Raw genomic sequence first — 19,829 nt, 5'->3', positions numbered from 1 at the left:
CCAATAGCAGGGTTTTTTTGTTTGTTTGTTTGTTTGTTTTGTTTTGTTTTGTATTTTTAGTTCACTACATAAAAGCAGTTTTATTATAGAGATTAAACAGAGAGACTCTGAGGCCAGACTCCCTGGGTTTGAGTCCTGGATCTGTGGCTTGCCAGCTGTAAGACCTTGTGCCTCAGTCTTTTTATCTTTGAAATGGGAATGATGATAGTACCTACCTCAGGATGGCTGTGAGGATTAAATGTGTCAACAAATGAAAAGGGCTAAGCACAGTGCCTTTAGCTCTGGCCCTGTGGACATATCCTGTCCTGGCTATGCTCTATCTCCCTCACTAGACTCTGACCTCCAGGGGGAGGAGAATCTCTTATTCAGCTTCCAGTCCTCCTGCACCCAGCAAAGCAGACCTTTCACTAGAATGGGTGTTCCATAAATATTTATCAAGCTGAATTTGTATGTATATGGATGTTTGTGCCAAATAATGTGACATTTACAAATTCATGGTCTATGCTGTGCTTCAGTTACTTTTAAGTCTTTTCAAGAAAGTAGTTACTAAAGTCAACAAGGCTATCCAATAGCTCTGCCTTGTTTTTAAAAATCCAGGTCATTACTGCTCTGCTTCTGTGAACAGGAAGCCTTTTCACCTTCAAGCTTTTCCTCAGTTTCCTCATTTGTGAGGCCAAGACTCTCCTTGTCGGGGAGGAGGAAAGGGACACCTGTCACAAGGTTCAAGACTTCTCTGGGACAGCTGGAGGTATCTAGCTGGAGGTTTCCTCTCCAGTGAGCAGTGACCAGGGTTAGGAGCTTTGAGTTTCACTTCTAACTTCTGGCATAGGGTACCTGATTAGAATAGAGGCTCCAGACCTGAAAGAGGCCTGGGGATTCCTGGAAGGGCGCTGACTCAAGTTACATCACATTGTCTTGCACTCAGGCTTGTTTATTTACATTTCAAGTCTGCCACACTGGGTGAGGCTACCAGAGTGAGGTGGCAGGAAGAGGTTTCAAAGGAGAGTGAAAATAGTAGAAAAGGAAATATTTGATTAGAGGTTAACATGTCCCCTGGGGCTTCTTTGATTTGGATTATTGTAAAAGTGCATAGTGTAATGATTAAGCACTCCCCAGGGGGAAGTGGTCTTTGTACAGAGTTGGGGCTTACGTTCCTGATGAGTCGCAGCTGCTGTGCATGATGTGGACTAAACCAAATGGGGCGTGGAGGAGAAAGAGGCATTCACAGGACCGGTCACAGCGACTGTGCTAAACTCATCATCTTCACCTAAGCCTGCACTTTCTCCTGTCCTGTATCTCGGCGAACACCTGCCAGGTTGCTTAGGCTGTAACTTGGAGTCAGCCTACAATCCTCTCTCTCTGTCCCCAGATCCTGTATACTTTCTCTCCTGAAGGTCTTTCAAATCCATTTCCTTCTCTCCACCTCCACTGGCACTGCCTTTGAAAGGTTAAGAGCTTCATCACGTCTTCTTGGATTATATCTTTCTTACAGATTTCTCGGTCTCAGAGTCTTAGGCCTCCCACTCCATTCTCTGTGTTACTGTGAAGGCGATTTTTCCAAATTAAAATCCATCTAGTTTAAAATCCATCAGTGGCTCACCATGGTCTTTTGGATTAAATGCTCCCCAGAGCCTAGCTTGTGAGGCTATTCGGGTTCTGGTCCTGCTTCTCTGGCCTGCATCCTGTCAGGTCACCTCCACACCTGTGAGTGCCTTCAGATCAGTAATCTTGATCTGCATGCAGTCCTCAGAACATGCAGTATTTGCTCTCAAGCCTTGCAGCTTTCTGGGCTTGCTCCTCCTGCTGCCCAGAATTCCTCCTCTCCCTTCCAGTTTCTCTCCTCCTTTTCTCCTCCTCAGGTTGAATGAGATTTCCCTCACCTGAATATCTCTATTGTAGCACTATCACCAACTGTATCCGATCTCTATCTTACCAACACCTAGCTCTGCCATACAGTAGTTACTCAATAAATATTTGACAAAGGAATGAATTAATTCTTCACTAGTCATATTAGTGTTCAATCATAGTTCAAGAAAGGGCCTTGAGGGGTGCCTGGGTGGCGCAGTCGGTTAAGCGTCCGACTTCAGCCAGGTCACGATCTCGCGGTCCGTGAGTTCGAGCCCCGCGTCAGGCTCTGGGCTGATGGCTCGGAGCCTGGAGCCTGTTTCCGATTCTGTGTCTCCCTCTCTCTCTGCCCCTCCCCCGTTCATGCTCTGTCTCTCTCTGTCCCAAAAATAAATAAACGTTGAAAAAAAAAAAATTAAAAAAAAAAAAAAAAAAAAAAAAAAAAAGAAAGGGCCTTGAAATGCCTGGCTCTGAAAGAAGGAAATACAACACTTATTGCAATTATGTTGTAAGATGAGTAGAATTTCACACTTGATAAAAGAATTGTGAGGTTTTATGTTTCTTCAAGCTAAAGTGACTGAAGCTTATTTAAAAAAAATTTTTTTTAATGTTTATTTATTTTTGAGACAGAGAGAGACAGAGCATGAATGGGGGAGGGGCAGAGAGAGAGGGAGACACAGAATCAGGAGCAGGCTCCAGGCTCTGAGCCATCAGCCCAGAGCCCAACGCGGGGCTCAAACTCACGGAACCGTGAGATCGTGAACTGAACTGAAGTCGGACGCTCAACCGACTGAGCCACCCAGGCGCCCCTGAAGCTTATTTTAAAGACCAGTTTAAAAGGCCCTTTCTCTAAACGATAAAAACCGTAATATTTGCCAGCTTTGACAAAACCTTAAGGAGTTCAGGAATTATACTCACCAAGCATTTCCAGAAATGTCATACCTGCTGCTTTGAAAATGTCATTCTAAGGCCACGGTTAAACAAATAACTTGTTCAGGAATAAGTAAGTGTGAGAGGTGAGAAAGTGAACTATGAAATGAAATCTGCCTACAGAGGGCTGAGACCATCACACACAAGAATTAGTGGCAGCGAAATAGCCTGGAGTGACACCAAAAGACAAAATATACATTATACATTATTACACATTAACACAAAGAGAGCCTACTACCTAGCAGGTTTCCATTAAACATAAAGGAGACACCTCCTGTCAACACAGAAACTAAAAACTGGAACGGACTGCTTTGTGAGGTGAGCTTCAAGTGTCCCACTGTCTTCAACAGCTTACAGGGCACCGGGCTCAAGCCAAGGCAGGGCGGCTCCGGTGGAAAGTGTGCAGGGTGGAAAGAGCTAAGGCGTCCTTCGGCTCTTACAAGGTTGATTCTTTCGAACCTTTTGATTTTTTTTTTTTTTTTTTTGAGTCCTTTGATTCTTTGGAACCTTTTGATTCTTTCGATTCTCGGTTCTAAGCGTTAAAGCGCAGCGGGAGATAGCTGCAACAAAGATGGGAAAGGAACTAATAAGGGTACTCAGAGAAAAGCGGGTGAGAATTTAAGGGGTAAGCCATAAAGGAGAGATCGGACGAATAGAGGAAACGCGGAGGAGGGAAAGCGAGCGAGAGGAATCTTAGCGAAGGAAGAGAGCGACCAAACTCGTCCGGGACGAGAGGAAGGCAAGCCCAGAGGGGGATCTGGGGCTTTAAGGAAAACCCCGCCCGCTGCGTGACGCCACAGAAGGCCCGTCCACGATTGGCTGCGGCCGGAGGGCGGGAGGGGGTTGCTAGGCGCGGAGGGGATCCGGCGGGCCCCCGCCTCCCGGAGCCCGGAGCTGCGGGAGCGGAGCCGGGGTTAGCGGCGCTGCTGGAAGATGGCGAGCGGCTGGGACGCGCGGCCGCCCTGGCGGCCGGGGCGCCTCCCGCTTCTGCTGTGCCTGCTCCTGCTGCTGCTGCGGAACCCGGCCCGGGCAGCGCACATCAAGAAGGCGGAGGCGACGACAACGACGACCAGCGCGGGCGCCGAGGCGGACGAGGGCCAGTTCGACCGCTACTACCACGAAGAGGAGCTGGGCTCGGCGCTGAGGGAGGCGGCGGCCGCGGGGCCCCCGGGCCTGGCGCGGCTCTTCAGCATCGGCAACTCGGTGGAGGGCCGGCCTCTGTGGGTGCTGCGCCTCACCGCCGGCCTGGGGCCGCCGCCTCCTGACGGCGAAGCGGGGCCCGACGCGGCGGGGCCGCTCCTGCCGGGCCGGCCGCAGGTGAAGCTGGTGGGCAATATGCACGGCGACGAGACCGTGTCGCGCCAGGTGCTGATCTACCTAGCCCGCGAGCTGGCGGCTGGCTACCGCCGCGGAGACCCGCGCATCGTCCGCCTGCTCAACACCACCGACGTGTACGTGCTGCCCAGCCTCAACCCCGACGGCTTTGAGCGCGCCCACGAGGGCGACTGCGGCCTCAGCGACAGTGGCCCTCCCGGGGCCAGCGGTCGCGACAACAGTCGCGGTCGTGACCTCAACCGCAGCTTTCCCGACCAGTTCAGCACCGGCGAGCCCCCTGCCCTGGATGAAGTGCCGGAGGTGCGCGCCCTCATGGACTGGATCCGCAGGAACAAGTGAGTGTCGTGAACCTTCTCCTCCCAACCCCATCCACGTGGGCCTCCACGGGCAGGGGCTGGGGCGGGCACTCAGTAGACACTCAAACAGTGCTTGCAGGCCTAAGGGACCGGGGTAGTGAAGGTGGAGAGCGACACGCCGTAACCTGGACAGGGCCCAGGCCGCTTAGCCTCTTATCCCGCTAATAGTCCAAGAAGCGCTGTCTAGAGGCTGTCATTTGCTCAACGCAAAGAGCTCTTTGGCTGGAAGAGAGACTCCTTTCTGACATTCTGGTCCGTGTTGTCACAAGACCATAGAATATGAGCAATAGAAGAGAACTTAAGGGTAACTTAGGTCAGCTCACTCATTTTAGAGATAAGCTGTCGCTATTGCTGTTACTGCTGTGGGCACCCTGCTAAGTAAGCTCTTTCCCTGGGCTGCATGATCTTACTTTATGTTGGCCACAACCTCATGCAATAGACATCATTAAAATCCCTGTTTTGCATATAGAGGAAATTGAGGGTCAGATTGGTTAAGTAATTTCTATGGTGGGAAGTGTAGCTGGGACTTAGATTCTTTGACTCTTTGTCAGTGCTTTTAACAGCTATAGAGGGAGACTGTAGCCCAATAATGATAAGTGACACTCCCTGGGTCTTCTTGGTTATTTGACAGAAACTGGTCCTCTTCCAGTCTTTACCTCTGACTCAGCTAGGGAGCATATGGCTATGGCTGGAGAACTTGCACAGAGCTGGTATCTTCATCTGTGAGCTGCTTCATTTTAGACTCTCTGGAAGGTTTCTGATGCCCTTCGCACACTATTAGTGGGCCAGGGCTGAATGGCTAATTGTCACATTTAATACATACCATACGTGTTATTAAGCACTATGTGGGATGTAAAAAATTAAAAGCATGAGGACCTCAAGAAAATAGTGTGTAACAAGAGAATATTATAAATACATATGAGGTGTGTTTATATACCCAGTTAAACTTTACAGGAATTGTTCCTACTGGCAAAATGTGTGTGGGCTGCAATAATAAGGATCCTCTGTGGAAGAGGTAGAACTTGAACTGCGTCTTGAGAGATGAGTAGGATTTTCAGCAAAAAGGAGGAGGGGAGGAATAAAAGGAGAGAGAACTTACTCCAGATGGAATAATGTCTGGAGTGAGCATGTACTTCTTCCCTTTTCAAGCATCAGCTTTGCCAGCATATCCCCATTTTTGTGTCTTTCATAAGGCTTGTGAATAAACAGTTACTTGCCGTCTTGATTTGAAGATTTCTAAGTGACAGATACAATAAAGGTAATAATGAACAGAGAAGTTTCTCTGTGGGAATCCTCGCTTCTATAAGATTTCAGTACGTATAGCAGACCTAGAAAATTCATAGGCATTATGACAATCCTACTTTTTTTTTTTTTTTTTTTTTTATCTTCCACCTTTGACTTTACTCCTCCTTTTGAGCTCCCTTGTAGATATTTAACTTCACATATATTCTGGGAAGATTTTTTTTTCTTTTAAAGATAACCATGTCATGATCTCTGAACATTTACCTAAGAAACATGACTTTAATATATATATCTTGTTGTCAGAAGCTGGGGTGGCTGAGGCTTTTCTGAGATGATATATCAAATGCATTGTTTGCATTGCTTAAATGAAAACGCCCCGTCATGACCCTTGCAGATATGATATGAATTCCATGATGAGATTTTTCTCTTCAGTGTTAGTTCTGCGGTGGGTGACCAGAAATGAAAATGAGCTTTGCCTTGGTGCAAGTCACCTTGAGGCTATACAAAAAGCTTTAAACTTTAAAACGTGGAGCCAGAAATTTGCTCCCTGGTTAACTTTTTCATATTACAGTATTTAACAATTATAAGTTGTGGTTTGGGCTGGTTAGTTCAATGATTGGAGCTTGTGACGATTTTGAGTTCATCTGTGTTTGTTGGTATTATGCAGAAAGTCATTTTGTTCTGTGGCTATGGACTATCCTGATCGTACCCAACCAGGTTTCAAACACATAACTCTCATCAGAAGGGAAAGTAGGTGACTACCTACATAGGGTGTACATGAAAAGTACATCTATCCATCTTCAGCTTTCAAATATCAACTCAAAATGCATACTCTTTAATGATAATAATAAAGGACACAGATATGTGAATAAAATGAAAAACACAAGCACACACACAATTTGAGATGATGCTTAGAGTTAGCTTTATGAATTGGAAAATTAAGAACTGAACACATTAGTCTCTATGGGAAAATTACCTTTTTCAGTGTATTTTCTGAAATCATTTGAGTAATTTTTTTAAAGTTTATTTATTTTGAGAGAGAGAGAGAGAGAGAGCTAGCACAGGGGGAGGGGCAGAGAGAAAGGGAAAGAGAATCCCAAGCTGGTTCTGTGCTGTCAGCACAGAGCAGAGCCTTATGCAGGGCTCCATCCCAGGAACTGTGCGATCATGACCTGAGCTGAAATCAAGAGTCAGATGCTCACCCGACTGAGCCACACAGGCACCCCGAGTAACTTCTTGATATGCTACTCACCTAGCTATAATAGAAATAGATTTTTGTTGCTATTTTGGATATATAAGAATTTAACACTTATTTCCGTCTGCTTAAGAAAGTGAATTTTCTTTGTTTCACTTTATACTTCATCCAATAGGTATTTTTGTATTATTGGTAATTGACACATATACTTAGGAAAATATACAAGGTTTTAACCCCATTATTAAAATAAAGATTTTATAGTTTTCTTCACCCCCATTTTTGAAAGCACACTAGGCTTCTTTAATTAAATATACCTGCTTAGACTTATATAGGAGATTAGCATATAAATGATTATTTGGTATGTTTGTGAAAAGCATTATCTTATTGCTGGGGGTGGGTACAGTTTACTTTTGAGGAGCTTGTATTATGTGTACAGTTTCCTGAATCTTGAGAATTTAGTTTATCAGACTCAAGTCCTCTTAATTTTTAAAAGTTATAGGGTTATCCGGAAAGCATAACAGAGTTAACTTAGAGATTAACTTTTAAATATCTATAGATTCTTGTTTATAATATTTATATTTAGCAGCTACTTTAAATCTTATGCAAGAAATAATATATGATACTAAAGTCAAGTATGAAAAACACTTAAAAGAAATGATTTGAATGGAGCCATAAAATACCTTTCAAATAAATTGGATTGACATGCAAAGTTGGTTTGATAAAGACTAAAAGCGGTAAATTTCTAGCTACTGTAATAGGTATCACTTTGTCTTGAAATCCTTATAAGAGTAGCATTCATACTTTTAAGACTACGTAAGTAAAATAAGGAAGATCTAATAAGTGAATTTTATCGCTCAAGTAGATTGCAAATATTTTGTTCTACAAGTATTTGGTTAGGCCTCTTCTTTTTTTAACGTTTATTTATTTTTGAGACAGAGAGAGACAGAGCATGAACGGGGGAGGGTCAGAGAGAGAGGGAGACACAGAATCTGAAACGGGCTCCAGGCTCTGAGCTGTCAGCACAGAGCCCGACGCGGGGCTCGAACTCACGGACCATGAGATCATGACCTGAGCCAAAGTCGGCCGCTTAACCGACTGAGCCACCCAGGCCGTGGTTAGGCCATTTTAATATTTCTGAAAAGCATTGCAAAAAAAATGCCAAACAGTGAAAACTGCATTTAATAGAGAATCTTGGACTTTAAATTTTTTTTAATGTTTGTTTATTTTTGAGAGAGAGAGAAAGAGAGAGAGAGAGTCAGAGCACAAGCAGGGGAGGGACAGAGAGAGAGGGAGACACAGAATCTGAAGCAGGCTTCAGGCTCTGAGCTGTCAGCACAGAGCCCGATGCTGGGCTTGAACTCACAAACTGAGATCATGACCTGAGCCGAAGTTGGACACCCAACTGACTGAACCACCCAGGTGCCCCAAGAATCTTGGACTTTAAAGTTTTAATTGAAAAATATACAATTAAAACAACATACTTCACTTATTTCGAATATGCAGTTATCCATTTTATTTTACTAGAATGAATGCCATGAGGGCATTTTTATGATTGTTCACTGATTTATTCTCTAGGGCCTAGAATAGGGCACATAGTTGACACTTAAAATTTGTTGCTGAATGGATTGCCTGAACTAGGCTAGGCTTCTTGTAACTCTCCCAAAATCAGAGGGGCAGAGAAAAGCACTTAAAGTATTTAAGGCATACGTATCAGAAAGTAAATTGATAATACCTTAGCAGTGGGTGCCAGATGGGTAGAATGGAATTAGAATGTTAGAATATATACTTAGGTTTTGTTTCTATATTATTCTGTCACCCAAGGGCTAGCATTGGTAGTGGGGAATAAAATGAAAGCCTGAAGGCAGTGATTCCCTAGTCACTAGGATGTTAGATAGCTCCAAAGGAATGAACATTTGTTGAGCAGAGGATATAAAGCTGTTGTGCTGGAAGGTGTTGTATGTGTGTTAATTCTTATAACAATCCTGGGAAGCAGGTAGCATTAATCCCCATTTTACAGATGAGAGAGAAACTGGGGTTCAATGAGTTTAGAGGCAGTAACTTCTGATCATATTTTGTTGCTGGTTAGTGACACGTCTGGGAGACTGAATGTTCTCCCCCATATTTGCCTGGCTCCAGAGCTTGTGCTATTGCTGCTACTCCAAATGGCATCCTCTGGTGTCTGGAAGGTTGCTAATAATAATTATATTAGTTTTTAACTAGTCTCTTTTCATAGTCTATTCTAGTATTTAATCACTGTTTTCATTGGCTAAGTTCTGTCTTCTGATGACCAGATTCTGTGTTACCAGTAATTTTCACTTTTTTATATTCTCTGGGATGGTATTGATGATACTTAAAATAACCTTTCAAATTAGACATATGATAGATCTGATTTTCTTTGAAGCAATGAAATGTTATATATAGAACTTCTGTAGGTCAGTTCATTTCAGCCACGAAAAGGCAGAAGCAAGAAAATCCAGTTTAGAGGGCCAAAAGGAGAGTGTTTAATCTGTACTCACAGTAATAGTTTAAACTGTTACATGAGAGACAGATGTATAAATAGGACTTGAGCATGTTTTTGCCTCTAGCTTTCACCATAAAAGGAGTTCTTCAGTATTTCAGTATCTATAAATTTCACCAAATTATAAATTGGTTCGCTTAGAAGTAGAAACATAAAAAAAAAATGTTTCTTTTATGGGAGCAGCCCTGTCTGCATGTCAGTTTATTTTTTAGTGGGCCAATCAGAAACATTGGGCTTAGAGCTGCTTCTATGGTGACGCAATGGAGGACTAATCTTTTATGTGCTATATTGTTTTTCTCTGAAAGCAGCTCACTGTATCAGGTTCTCCCCACCCCCAGTCTTCTCAACTGTGGCTTCTCTTTTGAAAATGTGAATTTAGTATTCAGTATATTGTGAAACTGGAGTGAGGCAAAACACATCCTGTTTTAAATTAGACTTCCTACCTGAAACATTTTTGGGTAGTAAATATAAAAAATCATGAAAGTTACTAACGTAACTCATGTATTCAACAAGTATTTATTTATAGAAGCCATGTTTTCTACAATGTTAACATGTTACAAAATACAAGTCTTAGGTTGAACTACATGAAATTGCCACTTTTGTAGCTCAAAAAGTGACTGAATACTTGGAAGTTCATATTGTTCAACCTAACGCCAAATTTGAATTCCCTGAATAAGATGTCTTCTGAAACGTTAATTTACACTGTGATTCAGCTAATTTTTTAATGGTGGGAAAATTCTTTAAAGTTGATTGAGGTTAAGTTGAATTACAAAAACCATTGGACTAAAATTTGTTAAATTGATGATGCTTTCTTTCATTTTCTTTTTTGGTTGTTCTGCTTGTAATAGCTGATAGAGTTGTCTTCTGGGTCTCTAAGAGAGATACCTGAGTTCATTTATGAAAAATGTAGAATTTTTAAATACGTGGCATTTTCTGTGCCTTTTTTTTTTTTTTTTTTTTTTGGTGATACATGATTTGGTTGTTTTCAAAGGTTTGTGCTTTCTGGAAATCTGCATGGTGGCTCTGTGGTAGCAAGCTATCCTTTTGATGATTCTCCAGAACATAAGGCCACTGGAATCTATAGCAAAACCTCAGATGATGAAGTCTTTAAATACTTGGCAAAAGCCTACGCATCAAACCATCCCATAATGAAAACTGGTGCACCTCATTGTCCAGGAGATGAAGACGAAACTTTCAAAGATGGGATCACAAACGGCGCACACTGGTATGACGTGGAAGGTATGGAAAGGCCTGAATTTGCTATCTTTTCCCCCTTGTTCATTTAGCTTTCTTCCTTCCTCTTTCTTTTCTTTTGTTTTTAAATTAAGTAAGCTCTACGCCCAACATGGGGCTTGAACTCATGACCCCTTGAGACCAAGAGTGGCATGCTGTACCAACTGAGCCAGCCAGGTACCCCTCATTTAGCTTTCTTATGTATACTCTGAGTGGAAAAGAGGAAAATTTGAAGAATTCTAATTTTTAAAAATCTCCTTTTTCTATTTTGAAATTTTTAATCCCCAGTAACATTGAAACACTGCAGTGAAAGCCTGTATATCCTTCATTTAAATTCCCCATCTGTTATCTTACCCTAAATGCTCCACCTCTCCCGTCCTTTCCTCCCACACATTCTCTTTTGCCAAACCATCCAAAAATAGGTGGCAGATTCCTTAATACTTCACCTGTAAGTACCTCAGCATGTATTTTCCAAGCACAGAAACAGTATTGTGTACAACCATATTATCATTACTGTTAACTGAGAGATCAATAGTAATTCAGGGGGCGCCTTGGTAGCTCGGTTGGTTGAGTGTCCAACTTTGGCTCAGGTCATGATCTCATGGTTTGTGGGTTTGAGCCCCACATCAGGCTCTGGAGCCTGCGTCAGATTCTGTTTCTCTCGCTCTTTGCCCTTCCCCCACTCATACTCTCTCAAAAATAAACATTAAAAACTTTTTTTTTAAAGACAGTAATTCAGTACTACCATCCTATATTCTGTCCATAAGTCAAATTTCCTTTATTATTCCCCACATATCCTATATAGCTCCTTTGCTTCCAGATCAGATCAGATCCAATCAAGGTTCAAGCATTGCATTTGGCTCTTGTGTTTTTATAGTTTCCCCAATTTAGAGCTGTTATATCAATACTCTCTTTTCGTAATGATGGTGAATCCTTTGAAGAGTTCAGGCTTTTCAGGTTCTTGTACTGTAGAACATCCCATATTGTAGATCTGGTCAAATTTTCCAGCAAGACTATTATATAGATCACATCACATCAGGATGCACATAAAGTGTGTGTGTGCCATGTGGCCATGGTGGACATCTTAGTTAATGGAATGACTACCAGTTCTCTCCATTTTTAGATAAGGGCACATTTTCCTTTTATATTTTAATCTGTGAGGTGACCGTGGACTTTTTTTTTTAATTTTTTTTTTCAACGTTTTTATTTATTTATGGGACAGACAGAGACAGAGCATGAACGGGGGAGGGGCAGAGAGAGAGGGAGACACAGAATCGGAAACAGGCTCCAGGCTCCGAGCCATCAGCCCAGAGCCTGACGCTTGGCTCGAACTCGCGGACCGCGAGATGGTGACCTGGCTGAAGTCGGACGCTTAACCGACTGCGCCACCCAGGCGCCCCAACCGTGGACTTTTTACAAAAAAATTTTTTAATGTTTATTTTTGAGAGAGAGAGAGACAGAATCTGAAGCAGGCTCCAGCCTCTGAGCTGTCAGCACAGAGCCTGATGCAGGACTCAAAGTCACAAACCACAAGATCGTGACCTCAGATGAAATCAGACATCTAACTGACTGAGCCACCTAGGCGCCCCAATCGTAGAATGTTTTTTTAATTGTGGTTGAACACACACACATATATAACACATAAAATTTGTTAGTTGAACCATATTTACATATAGAATTAAGTGGCATTAATTACATTCACAGTGTTGCACAACCATGTCCCCACTGCCTACTTACAAAACTTTTTCATCACCCCAAACAAACTTGGTAACTATTAAGTCATAATTCTCCATTGCCTTCTAATCTCCTATCTCTGTGAATTTGCCTATTCTAGATATTTCATATAACTGGAATCATATAATGTCCTGCATCTGGGTTATTTCATTTAATATGATGATTTCAAGGTTCATCCATTTTGTAGCATGTATCAAAACTTCATTCTTTTTTTATGACGGAGAAATATTCCATTGTATGTATATACCCCATTTCATTTATCTATTCATCTATTTTTTCAAGTTTGTTTGTTTATTTTGAGAGAGAGGAAGAGAGCGTGAGCAGGGCAGGGGCAGAGAGAGAATCCCAAGCAGACTTTGTGCTGTCAGCATGGAGCCTGACGTGGGGCTCAATCTCATGAACAGTGAGATCATGACCTGAGCCAAAACCAAGAGTTGGACCCCTGACCAGCTGAGCCACCCAGGTGCCCCTCCATTCATCTATTGATGGACACTGGATTGTTTTTACCTTTTAGCTATTGTGAATAATGCTGCTGTGGATGCTGGTGTACAAGTATCTGTTTAAGTCCTTGTTTTCAAATCTTTTGGATGTGTACTCAAGAATGGAATTGTTGGGTGGGGCGCCTGGGTGGCGCAGTCGGTTAAGCGTCCGACTTCAGCCAGGTCACGATCTCGCGGTCCCTGAGTTCGAGCCTCGCGTCGGGCTCTGGGCTGATGGCTCGGAGCCTGGAGCCTGTTTCCAATTCTGTGTCTCCCTCTCTCTCTGCCCCTCCCCCGTTCATGCTCTGTCTCTCTCTGTCCCAAAAATAAATAAAAAACGTTGAAAAAAAAATTTAAAAAAAAAAAATAAAAAAGAATGGAATTGTTGGGTCATATAGTAATTTTCTGTTGAGCTTTAAGGAACCACCAAATTGTTTACCACAGTGGCTGTACCATTTTACATTCCCACCAGTAATATGCAAGGGTTCTTATTTTCCATGGAATATTATTTTTAAAAGAGTTGTTAAAGTAAGCTTGTTTACCTTCTTTTTAAATGTTATGTAAACAGCTATTGTGCTTTTTAAACTTTTTGTGTCCTTTGAATAATAACTTTTTTGTTTTTATAAACTCTTAGATTAATTAAGACTAAACAGAAAGGGGGCGCCTGGGTGGCACAGTCGGTTAAGCGTCCGACTTCAGCCAGGTCACGATCTCGCAGTCCGTGAGTTCGAGCCCCGCGTCAGGCTCTGGGGCTGATGGCTCAGAGCCTGGAGCCTGTTTCTGATTCTGTGTCTCCCTCTCTCTCTGCCCCTCCCCCGTTCATGCTCTGTCTCTCTCTGTCCTAAAAATAAATAAAAAACATTGAAAAAAAAATTAAAAAAAAAAAAAAAGACTAAACAGAAGGAAGAAGTTAACTCATGGAAATGTCATGTGTAAAAACATTTTCTCCTCTTAGAATCTGCACATGGTAAAATGCCTTGTTAGCTCTTCCTTACTTTTTTATTGGCCACTAGTCACATTATAAAGTGTCTTATGATATTTCTTTTAATGTGCCTTTATTTAAAACTTTGTATTATTCTTTGACTTTTTAGGTCAAGCAGTGTTTACCCAAATTGGGTCCTAAGTTTGAGGACTTGATACTTTCTAGAGTGTTTTGATTCCCCTACAGTTTCTACCAATGTTTCTTGTGTGTAACAAACATCCATAAAGAGGTTTAAAATAATTAGAAGCCATTTCTGCCCGTAACAACTACAGGTGATTTGAAAACCATTTAAATTTTTTTTATAGATAAGGGACATAGTTTGATGTTTAATCCCATTTCAATCTTCAGCAAACATATTTAATAAAGCCTGTTCAGGAACTGGGGGTATTAAGATGTAGTCCAGTTGCTTCATTAATTTGAGATATCATTTAAAATAATGTGCTAAAAATAATTTACTTTTCTTTTTTGGAGAAAATCATAAATGATTAGAAAATAATTTCTAGTTGATGATCGAGGATGGTAAATCTGTGTTATACTATTAAAAAAAACAAGGGTGCTGCCTTCACAGTAAGTAAGATTATTTGGAGAAACCAGATATGAGATTTTCCTGATTCTTCAAACATCTAAAGAAGTTAAACTTTGCTGCTGCCATTATTATTGTTTTTATGAATATCAACTTTCCTCCTTCTCTAGCTGGATGGTCAGACATATTTTCTATTATTTCTACAACAACTAGCATATCTTTCTTCCTACTCCAATAATACTGAGCAATTTTGGGAGTTTCAACAGGGCAGATTAATTTTGTTTATCTTCCACAGGACTGCAGTGAGTAAGATGTTGTGAAACCTTGTGACTAGGCATATATTCAGACCCGGATGTCCTGGAGTAATTTTACCGATGCCTTATGATGTGTTTAGAAATTCTAGCCCAAGGAGGTATACGCTTTTACGGCTAAAAGTGAATATATTGATCTATTCCAATCCTTTTGCTTTATAGGAAATCAAGACCCCAGAGAGGAAATAACTTGTACAATATCATTTATTCTTTTAGCAAATATTTACTGAGTCTCTGCCACATCCCATATACTGTATTAGGTGATGGGAGCAAAACAGAAACAATTTCTGCTCTCAAGATCAGGCAGTGTATTAGAAGTATGAGGTATGGGGTCATCTGGCCCCACCACCTTCACCTTGGTTGTGGGGCTTGACTCAGCAGGTCTAGCTGACTAGGGGGGTGGGCCTTGCTTCTCTCAACATGTCTCTTAGACCTGCAGGATCCCTCTAGGGAATGACTCTCCTAATAAGGCCTCTCAATGAATAGTCATGCTCTGCTGCTAAAGCCTTGTTATTGTGAGAGCCTAAGCTGAACTTATTCATGGAACAGGCTTACTTTTTTTTTTTTTAACCACAGTGTGCTGATTTGTATGCCTTTTGTCTACCATTCTTATTTTCTTTCTAAACAGTTAAGAAGACATACAAATCATCTGATGGTTTAATATGTTTATTCCAAAGCAAACTGATGAAACTGAATTGTAGTTCTAGGTCAACTTCTAAGACTTGACTTCTTTCAACTTATAAAATTTTTAAGAGGGCATGTAACCCCAGACCACCTATAATTGAAATTATATGATCAAAAGCCACCCTTTGATGTAGCTTTTAGAAATTTACTTGGGCAGAATGCTGTTACATTTCATTTTCTTGCCAATAGAAGAACTCTAGAAGGCAGAGTAGTATAGTGGCTAAGGGTAGAGCTTTGGAATCCTGATGCCTTGAGTTTGAATTCCAGCTCTACTATTGACTAGCCACATATGAGTGTGTGTGTGTGTGTGTGTGTGTGTGTGTGTGTGTGTGTGTGAGAGAGAGAGAGAGAGAGAGAAAAGAAGAGAGATCTTGGACAAGTTAAGTAATTTCTCTAAGCCTCATTTCCCGCATATATAAAATGAGGATAAATACTATCTACCTCATAGTATTATGAGGCCCAAGTGAGAATGTATGTAAAGCACTGAGCCTAGCAGCTGGCACAATGGCTAACTTCTCTCTGGTAGAATTTAAACTTCATGAGGGCAGGACTTGATTTTTTCAATTTTCTATTTCTAGCTCATAGAACTATGCCTGGTCTATAGAAGGGAAAAAATAAGCCTTTTTTGAATTTTGAATAAGTGAATTCTCAGCACCTGAAAAATGAGTACACAGTTATTTAAAATCTTAGATGATCTTGGGGTGCCTGGGTGGCTTGGTCGGTTAAGCGTCTGACTTCGGCTCAGGTCATGACCTCACGGTCCGTGGGTTTGAGCCCCGCATCGGGCTCTGTGCTGACAGCTCAGAGCCTGGAGCCTGTTTCAGATTCTGTGTCTCCCTCTCTCTGTGCCCCTCCCCTGTTCATGCTCTGTCTCTCTCTGTCTCAAAAATAAATAAACGTTAAAAACATTAAAAAAATAAAAAAATAAAAAAAATAAAATCTTAGATGATCTTTAGATGAGATAATCTTACAAAAATTTATAAAACTGTTCCTCCTAGTTTCGTTCCCACTCTGAGAAAATAAGCTTGTCTTACTGGTAGATCCGAGATCTGTATTTTTCAGACTTTTTTTTTTTTTTTTTTTTTATTGTGACCTACAATGTAAAATACCTTTCAGTCATTTAAATACATTCCATATATGTATAAAATTGAAACATTTCATGAAACAATAGTTAACTTTGTGGCATATTCTGGTATTGTTGTTTTCCAGTCTCTACCAGCTCATTAAACAAAAAATGCTTATCTGAACCTACTTCTATATTTCACAATCCACAAATGGGTCATGGCCTATAGTTTAAAAATGCATTGTTTTTGGTCACTCTATGGTAAAGTTGATTTATTTTCAAATTCTAAGTAGGAACAAAACACCTTATAAATTGCATGTGGTAATTTACTATTTAGGCTTTTTATTTTGCCCTGTCTTGTTTATATGTCAGCCATTTCCAGTGAGGACTAAGCCATACATGTTTATCTGAAATGACTTACTTTTAGATTGTTTTCTGTGTTATTTGAATGAGTGCTGAGATAGGAAATTGGTCAGAAATATTGTCAGGCCTGCTTGTGTTCATGTGAGTCTATGCATTCTATGATTAATTAAGCCAGCTGCCAGAGGCTTTATACTTACGTCTTTTTGAACCACTATTAACTTGGGACTGAGTCTTTTCAAACTGGTAATTATGAATTTTTTTCTCCTCTGGAAGAAGAAAATGTTGTGTGGATTTATCAAACTTTTTTCTTTCTCCTTTTATACTTTATTTCAGACTTTTTTCCCCTTCTCCTTTTATGGGCAGAGAGTTATGAAGTGTGACCAGATAGCATATAACGTAAGAAATTCAGTTTTTTTTTTGAGTATAAACATCTTTGATCATGTGGACAAGTATTCTTTGCATAAAGGGGAGGTCAGACTGAGCAGCATTGATGTACTCTAAATATTGAGGTATATTTGGCTTGAAGTAGATTGCTGGTGGAAAGGGAAAAACATGGGAAAAACAATTACCAAATTGTTTTGAATGGCGTGAAAGTTATATTTGCTCCAAAAATGAACTGAAAAGCTTATTCTTGAGGAGCATTTTCTGCGTCATTAAACAGGGCATTATGGTAAAAATGTGGAGAGAAGGGAACCCTGGTGCGCTGTTGGTGGGAATGTAAATTGGTACAGCCACTGTAGAAAACAGTATGGAGGTTCTTCAAAAAGTTAAAAATAGAAATACCATATAATCCGATAATTCCATTATTGGGTATTTACCCAAAGAAAATAAAAACACTAATTTGGAAAGATACACGCATCCCTATGTTTATTGCAGTGGTATTTACAATAGCCAAGAGATGGAAGCAACCTAAGTGTCCATCAATAGACAAATGGATAAGAAAGATGTGGGGTGTGTGTGTGTGTATGTGTATACATATAGGTATGTGTATGTATATACACAATGGAATATTACACAGCCATTAGAAAAGGATGCATTTGTGCCATTTGAGACAACATGGGTGGACCTAGAGGGTATTACGTTCAGGGAAATAAGGCAGACTGAGAAAGACAAATACCATGTGATTTCACTCATAAGCAGAATCTAAACAAACAAACGAATGAATAACTAAACAAATAGCTGAATCAAATCTATAAATACAGAGAACAAACTGATGGTTATCAGAGGGGAGGAGGGTGAGACTTGAGCAAAGTGGGTGAAGTGAATGGGCAATACAGTCTTCCAGTTATAGAAAGAAAAAGTCATAGGAATAAAACGCACAGCATAAGGAATACAGTCAATGATGTCATAATGGAGATGTATCGGGATAGATGGTAGCTGCACTTGTGGTGAGCACAGCATAATGTATAAACTTGCCAAATCACTGTGTTGTACACCTAAAACTAATGTAACATTTTGTGTCAACTATACTCAAATAAATACACAAAAAGCAAAACAAAAATGAAAACCCAGGGCATTATGGGTTAATCATATGACACCAGAAAATCAGAATCTGTTTGAAACAAAAAAAGAATCAAATAGTGTAAAACTGAAAAAAATGCAATATCTGATATTAAGAATAGACAAATTCGTAAATATAGTAGGTTTTAAACATGTTTCTCTCCGTATTTGTTGGGTCACAAAGACAAAAATATCAGTAAGGACACAGTGGATTTAAATAACATAAATAAATCAACCTGACCTAATGAACATGTACAGAATACTGTCCTCACGTCTAATTTTCACGCAGAGTCTTTACTAATCTGAAGTGTAGAGGGTAGGTAATTTACCACGAGTTACACTTATGGAAGATGTGTCTGGTTCTATTAGCGCTCGTATTACTTTGTTTTTAAAATTATGTATTACAAGCAAAGTAGCAAACCTACAAAAACCTAAAGCGTTCTTACACCTTTGTTTATTTCACATTTTAATATCAAGTCTAAACTTATTGTTATGACACTACAAGTCCCAGAGTCTGACCCAAGCCTACATTTCTGGTCTTCTCTCCTACTTCACACCTGTACTCCTTGTCCTTTCCCTAAAATATGAACTTTTGGCTATTTTCTGGATTGCTTTTCTCTAGTTCGCCTGTAAGTTCCCTGAAACCTCCAGTGTAGTAACCATCACTCTTGCCTTCCCAGGGTTTTTTTTTGTTAATACCATCAATATAATGTTTATCCATTTATGTTGTTAATAGGTTTTTGTGTCTTCTGCTAGAGTGTGAATTATTTGATAATAAGGACAGTGTGGTACCATTTATTTGGAGTTATTTTTATACAAAATGTATTGGCACAGAAAGAGTGCTAGAGGAAGAAAGACTAGGGAGGTTTTTACAGTTATTTGGGGCAAGGTCTTTCTGGGAGATAAGGGCTCTAGCTAGAGGGATTCTGTGGGAGTGAAAAGGGAGGATGAATATAAGAAACTACAAAAAAAATTACAGGATTGACCATCAGTTAGACAGTAGAACAGAGTGTCCAGAAGAAGGACTCAAAGATACAACTTGGAGGTTTTGAGCCTGGAAAAATAAGAATGATAATGAAAATGGGAAAACTAATTGGAGGAGTGGAGTGTGTGTGTGTGTTCTCTCTAGGTAGGGAGAGGAGTGTAGATTGGGGATGGTACTTGATGTTACAAGTACCCAATGGGCAGTTGGGAAATAGGCTCTGGAGCTTGGGAGAGAAATCAAGATGACAAAGAGATTTAGGACCTTTGAGATGTTGAAAGCATATGCGGTATATATGATTTTTGAAAATTGAATTGATATTGTTTCCTGGAATAATTTAATTGCTTAGAGCTGGAGCCAGAAATTCAACTAGAATATATATATATATATATATATATATATATATATATATATATATATATATATATATATATAAAACAATGCATATATAAATGAGCAGATGGGTGGGTTTTTGTTTTCTTGTTTTGTTTTGTTTTGTTTTGTTTTTGTTTTTACCTCCAAAGTGAATGTACTTCTGGTTTTGCACTGAGATG

General features: G+C 40.5%; 1 protein-coding gene and 1 long non-coding RNA gene across 4 annotated transcripts in view; both read left to right on the top strand.

Moving 5' to 3' along the window:
- Nucleotides 1–3,638: 3,638 nt before the first annotated feature.
- The window catches only part of CPD (carboxypeptidase D), an 82,968-nt gene continuing 66,777 nt past the window's right edge, over nucleotides 3,639–19,829 (top strand). For all 3 annotated transcript variants that reach the window (XR_015243945.1, XM_086686391.1, XM_086686392.1), the window contains exons 1-2: nucleotides 3,639–4,445; nucleotides 10,413–10,660. Coding sequence is in view for 2 of the 3 variants with exons in the window: in XM_086686391.1 (XP_086542517.1) it covers nucleotides 3,709–4,445; nucleotides 10,413–10,660 (985 nt within the window). In the remaining variant the exon portion in view is untranslated. The remainder of the gene's footprint in view (nucleotides 4,446–10,412; nucleotides 10,661–19,829) is intronic.
- LOC147574151 (uncharacterized) lies at nucleotides 13,762–19,303 on the top strand. Its single transcript, XR_015243946.1, has 2 exons — nucleotides 13,762–16,068; nucleotides 16,324–19,303. It is a non-coding gene; the product is annotated as an uncharacterized LOC147574151 (long non-coding RNA).

This window comes from Puma concolor, chromosome E1, assembly GCF_028749965.1.
Source record: "Puma concolor isolate L17-30 chromosome E1, mPumCon1.1.hap2, whole genome shotgun sequence".
Taxonomy (NCBI): domain Eukaryota; kingdom Metazoa; phylum Chordata; class Mammalia; order Carnivora; family Felidae; genus Puma; species Puma concolor.
This window is presented reverse-complemented; position numbering and strand designations above follow the sequence as displayed.